We start from the raw sequence: 12,882 nt of genomic DNA on the forward strand, positions 1-12,882 counted from the left end.
AAAGTCTGCCTCGTTACTGTGGCTTCTTAATTAAACCTCAAACCACTTTAAAAACAAATCTGGAGGGAGTTGTTGTATTTTTCTTTAAATGTGTTAATGCTGACATCTCTAACTTTAAAGGTGTTGTAGATGCTTTATAAAGCAGAAAAAACAATGTGCAGTGATCCTGACCATTCCAATTCCTTATGTATCAAAGCAGAACACTTCACAGTGCTGCTCCCAGTTTCTGGGTGCATTTGGTAATAAAAAAGGGGTAATACTGGAACAGAAAACTGACTTTGGGGTGAAATATCCTGCCCTGGAAATGAGCAGCTCAGAAGTGACAGAGCAATTCCATCAAAAGGGGAGAAATGGGATTTGAAATGGTGCAGTTTTTGATGGGTATGGTGCAGTAATACCCTTGTGCTGGGCGATGGAGGAGTGAAATAAAAGATAGTAGAAAGACTGTATTAGTGCAGATTAATACTGACAAAAATGTCACTGTAATCCTGATGTTCATCATAGCTGACTAATGGAGCTGTAATTAAAATCACAAGTCCGTATAAAAATTAACTGGCCAATACTTGTCTGTGTGGAGGGTGACACAAGATCATCGCACGTAGGCATGATCGGTAAAGGACTGTTGCCCTTCGCTTTCCTTCCTGCTGTTGCTGTGTTCTTGGTGCTGAGTGTGGTGCTTTTTATAGGAGCTGCTGGGCATGTCTCCTCTTGACAGCGGGACTCACGGTGTGATGCGCAGTAATGCTTTCTGGCAGGAGCAGGAAGTTTTTTCTGACCGTCTCTGCAGCTCAGCAGCCCTGTTGTGTGGTCTGAGGAGAGAATCCCAGCGCACCTTGGTAGTTTTGCCCTCTCCTACAGATGATTTGCTTGTCCATCTTCGCCCTTGGTTTATAGGTGGGGAGAACCAAGACTGGGTTATTCTTTCACCTTTGTTGAAAACTGGCAGTAAGGAGAGAAGCACTGGCACATCCTGGTACTTTTCCCGTCTGTGCTTGCAGAGCTTGATGCTAATGTTAGCTGAAATTGGCCATTGTCTAAAATAATTACAGATGATTGTATTGCTTAACTTTGCCCAAAGTATTTTCCTTGGCCTTTTTTTCTTTGTGGTGAAGGGTAAGTGCCTCCCAAGTTGAGGTTTGTTGAAGCCATCTCTGTCCCTGGAAAAGATGCACCAACATTTTGGTGCTTCGTGATCGGGAATCACGTTGTAGAATAGTTTGGGTTGGAAGGAATGACAGTTGTATATACACAACCAGGGAAAAACTCTGCTTTTGTTAAATGACTGCATATTATGCCAGCTAGAGAGAGGTGTCGGAGGTGCAGGATGGCTTTCTCAGTACAGCAGCAGAGAAAATGGTTCTGGTGTTGCCAAGTGATGATGTCCAGTGGTGGGTCATGTGCAGTGTCTGTGTGTCAGCTGGCTGTGGCAGAAATAAGTACCGGGAACTATGTTTTAGTAAATGTTGTCGGGAATGGTGAGCTGCAAACGTCCAGTGCAAGAGAGTTGATGGGGTTTTCCTGTAACTGGATCACAGCGTCCTGACTGGGAGGTGTGGGGGTGTGTGAAATAAAAAAATGGAGTGAGCCTGCCCCTGGTACTTAAGAAAATAAATGCTAAGGAAGTTCTTCTGGCTTGTGAGATAAGGCAAAATATGACATAATTCTTGATGGATAAGAATCAGTAAGTATTCGAATTGTGCAAATGAGGAGTGCCTTTGTGCCTGGCTCAGCAAAGCACTTAATTTTAAGTGCCTGCTAGCACAACCGGAGCTTAAAATGCCTTGCTGGCTGGCCCTGGGGGCTAAATATTCCCAGGGCAATTGTTGGGGACATCTGAAAAGCACTTGGCTGTCTCCTCAGCTTCAGTACTAAAGTATGGTAGGCTGTCTGGCATGCAGAGCTTTGAGGTGGATGAGATAGAGCTAAAACACAGAAAGCTGGAAAGAATTCAGCAGAGAACCACACGCATTGTTTGTCCAGCTCTGAAAAGAATGTCACCCCTGAAGAACAAAGCTTTTAGCGGCATCCAGAAGATTTATCAGGAACTATGGTAATTCCAGATAGTGTTGATTTGTTTGTAGGAGGGTGATGGAGAAAATCCGAAATGAAGCAGTGGTGGTTGTGTGTTTTGAAGTGGGAATTGATGATTTGACAGTTGGGTCTTTCAAGCCCAGTGAGTTGACTAACTTAACTGAAGAGTGATACCTCTTCCTCAAACCTAGCTGCGTTGGGATTATTCAGCATAGCCTTGGAAAAAAATGAGGGATGTGATCTAAGACAAAACTTGAAGATGTTTGCAGAGGGAAGGCTCATCCATGTGGTGGAGATGTTTTTGTAGCTGTTATTGCAGAGCTCAAACGTGCAGCTGGGAGATCATTGTGCTACGTGTCTTGTTTGCTTCTGAGCAAACAGCACTGAACATCTCTGGGAGGTGCTTGCAAGTGTGGATTTTAAAAGGAGGTGTTCTGCCTAATTGTGTTTGGATGAAGTGATTTCTGTTTTGTTAGCGTACCTTCTGTCTCTCACTGGGGGGGGGTGGCTCAGCATAACAGGGTAACATGGAAAATGCAGCATGTTTTGGGAATGCTAATGGCTTGTGAAAAGGCCTTTGGTCCTGCAGATCCTGAGGAATCTAACCTGCTTCACTTTGTGTGTACAGGGCAGAGTCCAACCAGTCCTCTTCTGGGCTATGATTAACTTGGGGGAAGTGGCCTGTTGAGTTGGTGCTTCAAACACTGGCTGGCTGTGCTTGAACTTGCTTTATTCTGGCTGGGCACGAACAAACCAGGCTTTTTGTGGGGCCCTGTTGTCTGGCAGGTACAAATCCTGCCTGCAGTAATACCTTGTTTTCTTCTCTGCTGTCCAGATAGTTATCTGAGAGGGTGTGTTTGGAGGTCTGGAGCAGGACTGAAATGCAGATCAAACAGCCGAGTAAGTGATTGTGGGCGAAGATACAGTAATTGAGTTGGGAAGGGGCTTCTCAGGACAGGCTGTTTGTCATGGGTCCCCTACCGCTACCGCTGACCATGCTGTCCCAGGAGAAGGTGGGGCTGTTGCTTCAGAAGACCTTCTCTGTGCTGGAGGGCAGTTGTGTCCATCGAGGGTAAGGTGTGCAGCGCTCAGCGTGCAGCTCATCCTAGCAGCGCTTTCTGAGCTTGGCTAATTGATACGTTCACCCGTGAAAGGCAGCTCTGGAAGAGCTTATCACAGAAGGGCTATGGAAGAAGCAACCAATTTCTCTGTAAACTTTCTCACCATAACATTAGTTTGTGCAACGTGCTTGGGAGCAGCATCTTGTGTGTGTTTGCAGGTGAGCGTGGCTGCCTGCCCGTGACTTGCTGGTTGCAAGAGGATTCCAGGCTCGCAACACGTGTGAATCACTTAGATGCAGCAGAGCGCTATCTTCTTACCTTGCGATGAGCTCAGAGAGGGGATCACGTGCAGCTTTGTGCATCTGGTTTTACCGAGTTTAGAAGTGCTTGCCTGGCTGTGAAGAGTTCTGCATCCTGCTGAAATTACAGAAGGGCTGAAAATATAACTACCAGCCCTGGAAACTAGCCAGTACACCGACACAAACCTGCATGGAAAATTGCTCTGGCATCTCTATTGACTGGAGATAATCACAGAACTTCCTTTTTTTTTTTTTTTTTTTTTTTTTTTTTTTTTTTTTAGCTTATCCTAAAAACAGTTAGCAAGACAACAGTCAGGCCAGAAATGTGTAGCAAGATAACAGTGTTCCCATGCTGTTGTAGAGCTGTTGTAGAGGTAGATGCTGGCCTAAGTGCAAAAGACAGTGATGTTTCTCAAGAGACCTATGGCTGTTGCTGGCCAATGGTGATCGCGATACTGACTGCACCCTACCTGTTTGACAATGTTAGTATGTCTTAAGGATGAGCATATAAATAACTTTTTATGTCTTAAAATGAGAGTGGTATTTTAGCTTCTGCTGGCTTGTATGGGAAAAGAGTTGAATTTCCTCCAGAACTTTAAATCACAGGCACTTGTTTACGAATGCAAGGGGGAGCTGTCCCCTGAGCTGAGTCTCAGGCTTAGTTCTTGCTTCTCACCCTTCTGGTGCTTCCAGAGTCTCTGGATTTATTTGCTCTGTTGCATCTGAAGCCTGGACTGGTCTCTTGCCTTTTGCTTTCCATATGTGTACTGGAGAAAAGGCTTTACTGGTAAAGATGTGGGGGTGTTCTTAGTTTCCTAGTGCCTGATGACTTTGCTCCCGTGCTCTGCCTTGTGCGTGACCCACCGTCCCTGGCCACGTGGAGCCCGGCTATCTAACTTCATTTGAGGTAGCGCAGGCTCTTGGGTTGACCTTGGTTGACTTGGAGTTACACAAACTCTGGCACGTCTATCTATAGCGTTGGAGCTGGCATAGTGCATTAGAGCTGGCAGTTCTGGACGTTGGAAGGGTTGCCTTGCTTGCCATTCACTGAGAATAGAAGTAAATGGTCCTGTAATGTGCATCTGGCAGTGCTTCATAATAATTGCTTGGCAATTTGTCTTTGATCTATTTCCTTTCAACTTTGCCCAGATTTAGCGAAGTTGGGAGTTGGGCTGGAATAACTAAGGAGAAATTGGTTGTGGTCTGAGGCTCTGGAAGTGGAAAGTAGTCCTGGAGGATGACCAGGTAGTAATGTTGTAGCTATGTAGTGGGCAATCTGGAAGGGTTAACTAGTGGGAAGCAGCTGTTAGCAAGAGAGCTAAAAGCTAAATTAAAGTGAATTAATTTCAGTATAATGCTGTGAAAAACCATCAAGAGTTCAGACTAGCGCTGGGTGACCTGTCTAAGCAAAAGCCAATTGTTCAGTGTGACGGTGACCAGGCAGCGAGAGCTGGGCAGCACCGTCCTTACCTCTGCAAGTTGCAGAAGACACTCTCAGCTTCTGCAGAGGTTCCTCTTCTACTGGGTAATGCTGCATGCTAGGCGAAAGAAGACTCTTAGAACTGTTAGAAAGTCTTTGTTTAGGCAGTGCTGGCTGTGCTCCAGGTGCTTGATCGCTTGGTCCCTTCCTGGGCGGTGCTGAACAGCATCACTGTTCTGGGCTAATGCTGCCAAGTGAAAATTTCAGCTGTCTGTTGGGTCCTCCTTTGCCTCTTCTCTGTCGTACCTCGCTGAAAAATGTGAACTGTGTTTTCTGTCTGCTGATTACCAACAAAGTGGCAGCTTTTGAGGTAGTTGTAGGAGTACAGGTCCTTCTGGAACCGCTTTTCTACCATGAATTGGAAGTGGCCACAGTTGCCACGTGAAAGATTTCGGGAGTTTCAGGATGCTTCCAGCTGGTAACCTACTTACACACCTTGACTTAAAATGATGATGTGGTGCTACTGTTAACCTTTCTTGCAATGCAACAGTTTCGGGCAAGTGCCACTTTCTTTAGCAGCATGTGCAGTTCATGAGCAGTTGGTAATAAAGGTACCGACTTGGAAGGTGAGGGATAGACCAAAGATTCAAAATCATCTCTTGTACACAAGAAACTTAAGAGACTCTCTCTAGGCCTAGGCATGGACCACTGATGGCATCCCTGCCATTTCCAGATGTGCAGATACACAGCGGTTGTTGCATGAGAAGCCTATAAGCAGATACACCTGTAGCTCTGACCTTGGCCTGCAAAGACCTGTGGCCTGAAACACACCTGGCAGGAGCAGAACTCCTGTTGTAGCTCTGATTTGTTCTGGCACACGATGTGATCGAGCCCCGTTTCTGTAAATACGTGAGTGAGGCGTGAAGGCCAGTGGCCTGATTTCTCTGCCCTGTCTGCGCGCCCACGGCTTCCTTTGGAAGCCAACTTGCAGGTGCAGGTTCTCAGTATTCCCAAAATTGGCCGGTGTGCCCTGCTCATGGACTTTGATCTCGTGTTCCGAGAGCTGTTTGCGTAGGAGCGTGGTGAGAAGCTGCTGTTCTTCGTGCTCTTTCTCTGCCCCTTTCTGCTTCCCTCATCCTCCTGCTGTTTGACTGTGCTTTGCAGCCCCGTTCTCTGCATGCAGTACTGGGAGTGCTGAAGCCAATTAGCAGCGGAAGGTGTAATGAATGCAGAGAAAATCAAATTAGGGTGGTATTTTTCACACCTCTTCTGATTTAGGTGCGGAATGACTCCTTGAGGGAAGTTAGACATTCTTGATTATGTTGTGCCTTTCTGGATGAAATCCTGGATACAGTCAAAACCTGGTCTCCGTGAACTGTAGTTTGGAAGGAGTATTGTGGTCTGATTTAACCAAGGTGATCAGACCAGGTGATGTATTAGTTGTTTAGAAAGTAAAACTTTTCATCCTTTCTCAAGTGGATGTGGATCATCAAATTCTGCTTCTCTGGTAGCAAAGTCGCTTACTCTAGATTGTTGTGTAAAAATTGCGCTATGTACCCTGATTAAATCAATACTTGTTTTCTCTGGAGAGAGGCATGCTGCTTTTACTAGCAGCAAAATTGTCATGCTTTAATCTGCAGTCAGTGGGAGTTTAATAACAAAGTAACCAAATTGGTAGGTGTGTTAACAAACGAAGTAAGCTAAATGATTTTTGCACACCTTCCACGTGTGGTGTCAGCAGCTGAAGTTTGCAGGAGTTAAAGGTAAGGGAGGGAAGGAGGCTGACAACTCGGCAAATGTTGCAGGCTTCCTCTTCCTGGGATGCTCTCCACCTGACCTGTTCGTCTCTCGCTGCTCCACTTGGAAGATTCTTCAGGCCATGTTTCTGTCAGGTCCCTAAGTGTTGATGTTGCAGTTCTGTATCAGAAAGCATCAACTTAAGTTTCATTTTTTTAAAAATATGTCTCTTTGCTTTGAGCCCTTGGGATGGTTTAGCTATGTTCTCTGTTGCGCAGACTGTTGTTTTCTTTGCCAGTTGTCCCTGGTAAGCAAAATAGCACGATGTGCTTATCCTAGTGAGTGGGCTCTAGGAGTGACTTTGTTAATTAGCACGGGATCCAGACTGGAGGAAAGGTGCCTTGCCTGGAGCTTTGCTAATGAGACACTAGCACTTGCTCTGGAGGTACCAGTCCCACTTCAGCTGAAGCAAAAATTGAGAAAGAGGTCCTTGAATTTAGTGGGTCGTCTTATTTTTGAGAAGTTTAATTGATCTATTTTCGCTGCTCAGTTCGTGTTTCTTCCTGCTGAGCTTAGCACTGTAAACAGAGATACAGTATCGTGCTGGCCTCCAGGGCTGGCAGGAGGAGCTGTGGGAGGGGAGTGGAACCCCTGGAGAGGGGGGAAAGCTTGTGATGGGTGATGTCTTTTGATTCCCAAAAAGTTTTGATGATGACTGAGACTCTATAATAAAAAAAACCAACCACCAAACACTGGGATTTTGTTTGGTTTGTTTTTTTCTTCTGTGGTGTTTAATGTTTTCTCTAGATTTTATCTGTTGTCCATGGAAATGTATAGGAAAAAAAAAAGTCCGAACCTGATTTCTCCAATAATTTTAAAAAGGCTAATGTGTTTCATTAGAGTGCTCTCTTGCTTTTTTCAGTGTAGACATTCTTTGGGCTAAAGCGGGATGTGCAGCTTTGTTCCCCAGAAATGAGACAAATGTGGCTAGGGTAGAACAATAAGGCTACCGCTGCGGCTTGCCAAGTTCTTAAAAGTGGCTGGTAATTTGAGATCCTCAACTTGAGGGAGAGAGTTGGGGTTATTTTTGTGTCTAAATTTGAGTGCTACGAAGAAATGAGGCCCTCCAGAACTACAGGGGTTTTAAAACCCTTTCTGGCAGGAGTGAGCAGCATCTGTATGGCTTTGCTGCATCCCAGGGCCACGTCCCATTTTTCTGAATCTGAATATCCCTTTTGCAGCCTGGTTATAATTTTTAAGACTTTAATTGAAGCCTTGAAATGTATTTATTTATTTATTCTACTTTCTGTTGCATCTTTTTGCAACTTCTCTGGGGTGCTACCAGTTGGTTCTGCTCCTAAAAGTCAATGGGGCTTCCTTGGAAAACCTGCTCTGGTTCCTATGGCAAACTATGATGTGTAAGACTAAGGTTTTTGCATGCTAAGAGATATTTTTAACAGCTCTGGTGCTGACAGGCATGTCTTTGGGTGTGTAACTTCTGTGATTGTTTTGGAAGATGAGCTGTAATAGGTGCCATAAAAGCTGTTTGATAACAAATGGCGAGGGTTATACTTTGAACACAGCAGTGTTGTCTGGTCATTTGCTCTTTCTCGTAGCAAAAATAAATCCTAGTTTTAGTAGAAGCTTCAGTGGGCCTTTTGGCTGTGGTGTTTGTTAACAACTTGTAAGCACCAGTTGTTGCAAGACTGGAGTTGTCAAATGCAACACTAAATTTTACCCAAACGTGGCTTTGTTGCTTGTCACATTTCATTTACATGATGGGGAGAAACTCATTTAAGTGCTAGATAACCATTAGTAGTAATTATGTACAAGCATGTCAAATGTAACTATGTATCTATTGTTGATCTGATGGTTTCTGGCTGCTTGTAAAAATGGGATTCACCAAAGGGCTCCAACTCCTTTAAAATGAGTATTCTTTGGGATGTGACTAGCTTTTTTATGGTGTGTAACTACAGCTCTCGGTGTAGCGGGACTTCTGAAGGCTGTGGCAGCACTGAATTGTAACGTTATCGAGCAGATTCTTTAGAAGTCCTTAAGCATAAAAGAAATGTGTGCTGTAATATGAGGTAACGGTTGGCAAATGAAGCTGTTGGGTTGTGACGTCGACAGTGTTGTTGTGCTTCCCTTTTTACCGTTGTGCAGCGCTTCTTGGCACCGTGCGACTTTTTGTTCTGATTCCTTCTGCTCTGCGGGAGCCAGGTGCGAAACTTTGATGCCTATATACCTCCATCCTCAATCAGCTTCCTATTTCAGTCCCAGGACTACAAATGTAAACCCCATAGGTTTAATGCATTTCTAACAGAGATGAAAAGCTTTCATCCTAAACAAGCATGTCCTGGGAGTCCTGACTTTACTAATAGCAGTGACCACAAAATTAATTGTAAGGTTTTTGTTGGTTTTTTTTTTTTTCTTTCTTCTTATTTTTTAAAGTACTAACGTCAAACCATGTGTGGGGAAATGGGTTTCTTCTGCTTCTTGCACAAATCAGCTTTGTAATGTAACTTAGATGCTTCAGAAGTTGGGAAGCCTTTTAAGTTTAGGCCTTTGGTAATTCAGTGGATGATCTGTAGCTCTGGTTTCTGTCCAAGGCAACTGTTTATACTTCAGCTTTCTTCTTCATAATGGAAATTAATGGAACAACGAAGGTCTGTCTGGCAGGACGAGTAACCGGTGTAATTGCTGGGTTTATGGAGATGTTAAATGTTAACTTTGTTTCCATTAATTGAAGATTTGCCCCCTTGGATTCCTTTTAGTTCCCAGAAATAGCTGTCTAGGCAGGGCTGAAAGCTCTTGAGCTGAGCAGGTGGAAGGAGCACTCCCACCAGGGCTCTGTGGGGAAGGCACTCCGCACCTACCGGCTGTACCCTGAAGGTCGACGGAGGCAGGGACAGGGTTGGAAGCAAGGGCCGAGAGGTTTCTTTGTTAATGAATAGGATGATTTTGTGTCTTCTGCAGGTGGATTTGCGATAGTGTTTCTTGTGAGGACAAACAATGGGATGAAATGTGCCCTGAAGCGGATGTACGTCAACAATGAGTATGACTTGCAAGTCTGCAAAAGAGAAATCCAAATCATGGTAAGTCACCACTTTGTACTGGGGCCCCAGACTGGGCGTGGAGTGGTATGAGAGCCTGGTCATCTTCTGCCTGTGATCTGTGTGGCATCGTGTCACAAACTGTACCTTTTCTTAGCAAAACTGTCCTTAGGAAAGACCTAACTCCTGGAGTTACATGACTATGTGAAAATCTCGTATTGAATTACTTAAATAATTTCAGTGGAGAAGGAAAACGTGGTAGCTGGAAAAGCATAGGAAATTTCAGGGAAATGAGGGGAGGAGAACACTCCTATATCAGCCCCACAACTTAATGGGAAAAGGAAGAGCTGAAGAGGTAAGTGTGGTTGGGGGTGTTAGACTTCAAAGTTTGACAGTCTTCAGTTCAGGGCTAAAGCCTTCAGCCTTCTAGACTTCATCAGAAGAGGCTGATGATTCCGATACAACTATCTCCAAACTCAAATCGGTGCAAGAATGGAAAACTTCCATCCTGAGATTAGAAGCTGTAGTGGTGCAAATGAATCTTTTGGGTTGGCATGAAGGCAGCCTTTGTATTGATGAGGTTGATGGAATGAACTGGTATCTGTGGGGCAGTTGCTGCCTAGGCTTTTGAAACTGGGAAGTATGTACAATAAGCACCGGAATGTTTCTCGAGTTTATTGAATACAAGGAGTTATATGATAGGATAGCTATTTTTAATAGCTGTTTTAAACTTAGCATCTCTAAACAAAGAAATAATGGAGGTGATTCAAGTACATTTGCTTAGTCTCGTTGGGAGCCTGGTGACCGTGGGAAGTGCCACTTTTGTAGTTGTGTTCAAAGATACCGGGGAACATTTAGAGCAACTGCGAGGCGGGGAAGGAAATATAAAATCCTCATTCTGCTAATTTACAACACAAGGTATAGGTTTGGGGTAGATCATCTTCATGTCATCAGCTCTTACCTGTAGCAATTGCAGGTGTGCTTTTTGAAGTAGCTTTTAATTACATTAATACCTTTTAAAGTTAACTTCTGGAGTTTGTGTGATAGTGCAGTGAAGCTTTTGGGCATGGTTTGTCATCACTGTAGCTAATGCTACTTGGGAGAAGTTGAGATTAGATTTTACATCAAAGGTTTTAGCTGTGCTCACGAAGCTTGTTTACTTGGATTTTACTTGCCAGGCTTTCCATTGTCTCTGTGTCTTTGGTGCCTCTTTGAAACGTGTGGCTAACTTGGAAAGTGAGGGCGAGAAGTAGCCTTCTTGCTCGCCAGGTCCGCTTGTCCTGTACTGAATCTTATTTAACCACTAATCTTTGTCCTGAAGAACCAGTACGTCACTAAAAGGAAGTATTTCCTTCTCTTCTAGCTTTTGTACAGTAAGAATTTTTTTTTAAACTTAACTGCACTTTTTGCAGCCCTGTGGTGTTACGGTAGAATGTGGCCAGCAGAATCTTGATTTCTTTTACTGGTGAAGCTGAGCATTGAACTGGACTGGCTGTCACACCTGGGAGTGGGTGTGAAGCTGGCAGTCCCAAAGAGAAGTGACTTTTCTCTGCAGGTTTAGTGTGAGTCACGGATAAGTCATTGATATGAGAATTTGTGGTTTAATCCATAGAGTTACTTAAAATAAGGTACTTCTAAAAGCAAGGTTAAAATTTATTTTATTACATTAGTGGGTTTTTTGAGCATGTGAGGATTTGAGATGCTGTTTTCCAGCAGAAGAGTGGAAGGAGATGAGAAAAGTAAGCGCCACGTGTACTGTGCATGGGCTACCACAAAACATCTGCTCTGTTCTCCCCCCTACGTAAAGGAGGAGCAGCTCCAGGCAGCTTGGCCATCTAGGGGCACATGCAAAAATCTGGACTGATGGCTGAACAAGTTAGTTCATCAGGTTGGCTGTTTCTCAGCTCTTTGTCTCAAATCCTTCTGGAAGGAAACCAGATAGAGACAGAACTCAAGTTTGTTCAGGTTTTGCATGGTGATTAATCCAAAGTGACGGAAACTTGCATCTGTACAGGAGAAGAACAGGGGAAGCTGTGTGGTGCAGAGGAACCAGATTAAAATGTTGCTCGCTCTGTATCATTGGTTTATGTTTTTAATTCTCTTGCAGCGGGATCTATCTGGCCACAAGAACATTGTCGGATACATCGATTCCAGTATAAATTCAGTAAGCAGTGGTGACGTGTGGGAAGTGCTGATACTAATGGACTTCTGTCGAGGTGAGTGTGGGCTCAAGGTATCATTCACTGGTAGATTTGTCCCCTTTCAGTGCTGACAGGGAACTTGCACAACACCTTCCTTTAAAAAAAACCAAACCTGTTCCTAGCCCTGGCCCTTTCTTGGCTACCAAGGGACGGTTCTGAACAAAGAAAGCAAAGCCAAAACTGGATGTGGAGAAGTGGATGATACGTGAGGCTTTGCCCCTGCCCAGGGTGGTCCTGGATCCTTCTGTTGTAAAAGAGAACCTTTAAATATATATTGCTGTTTTCCATAGGCTGGTCCACACAAGAAGTGGTTCTTCTAAAGCTGCCAGGCTGTGGAATTAAATTCTTCTTCACTTCATGTCATATTGCAAGCTTTTTTTCCACTCCAGCCTGACTTAGGATCTTTCTGGAAGAAGCACAAAATAGATGATGTGAAGCCAGAAAGTATTCCTTTTACCTCTGGCCTTTTTGCTTGGCTGTCTCTAGCCAGACAGGCTCTTCCAGTCTTTTCCAGCTGTCCCAAAGCTTTGATCTCTTGTGGCTAGGATGTGTTGTTTGGAAAATGACGCATGTGCTGTGCTGAAATGCCTCTTGCGGGGATAGTGTTAAGCAAAAATAACGTTTTGGCCAGGTGACTTCCGAAGTCTGTGGCTGTTTTGGATGGTGGCAGCTGATGGAAACAGGTATTCTTGGGACTGCTTGGCTTTTAACAGAAGCCAGGTGCATTGTAGCAAGAACGACTAGATGCTAAAATGCCTTGAAACGTGTATGGTATGGCTTTCTGTTGTGCCGTGCGTGCCCTCTTCACTTGACGCAAGAATCTTGACTGACTTGCGTTGGGTTTGTTTGCTGGTAAAAGGAAGAACCTTACGTGTAGTTTTGCTGAAGGAATCATTATGTAAGCGCTCTGTAAGCTTCAACCTAAGGATCACAAGGACTGTTGTAAGAAATAAGCCTGGCAGTGCTAGTAAATCCGTACTGAGCTCCACGCTGCAGACCCCGCTGCGGAGGGAAGTACAAACCGTAGCAATTCAGAACGCGGTCCCTCCAGCTGCATTAGCCTCACTTCTGTGCCGAATT

At 44.4% G+C, this 12,882-nt stretch overlaps 1 protein-coding gene across 25 annotated transcripts in view; it reads left to right on the forward strand.

Moving 5' to 3' along the window:
- The window catches only part of AAK1 (AP2 associated kinase 1), an 86,491-nt gene that overhangs the window by 17,949 nt on the left and 55,660 nt on the right, over positions 1–12,882 (forward strand). For all 25 annotated transcript variants that reach the window (XM_080370092.1, XM_080370110.1, XM_080370111.1 and 22 more), the window contains exons 3-4: positions 9,525–9,643; positions 11,709–11,817. In XM_080370092.1, coding sequence (XP_080226218.1) covers positions 9,525–9,643; positions 11,709–11,817 — 228 coding nt within the window. The remainder of the gene's footprint in view (positions 1–9,524; positions 9,644–11,708; positions 11,818–12,882) is intronic.

Source organism: Falco punctatus (genome assembly GCF_963210335.1).
Source record: "Falco punctatus genome assembly, chromosome: 20".
Classification (NCBI taxonomy): domain Eukaryota; kingdom Metazoa; phylum Chordata; class Aves; order Falconiformes; family Falconidae; genus Falco; species Falco punctatus.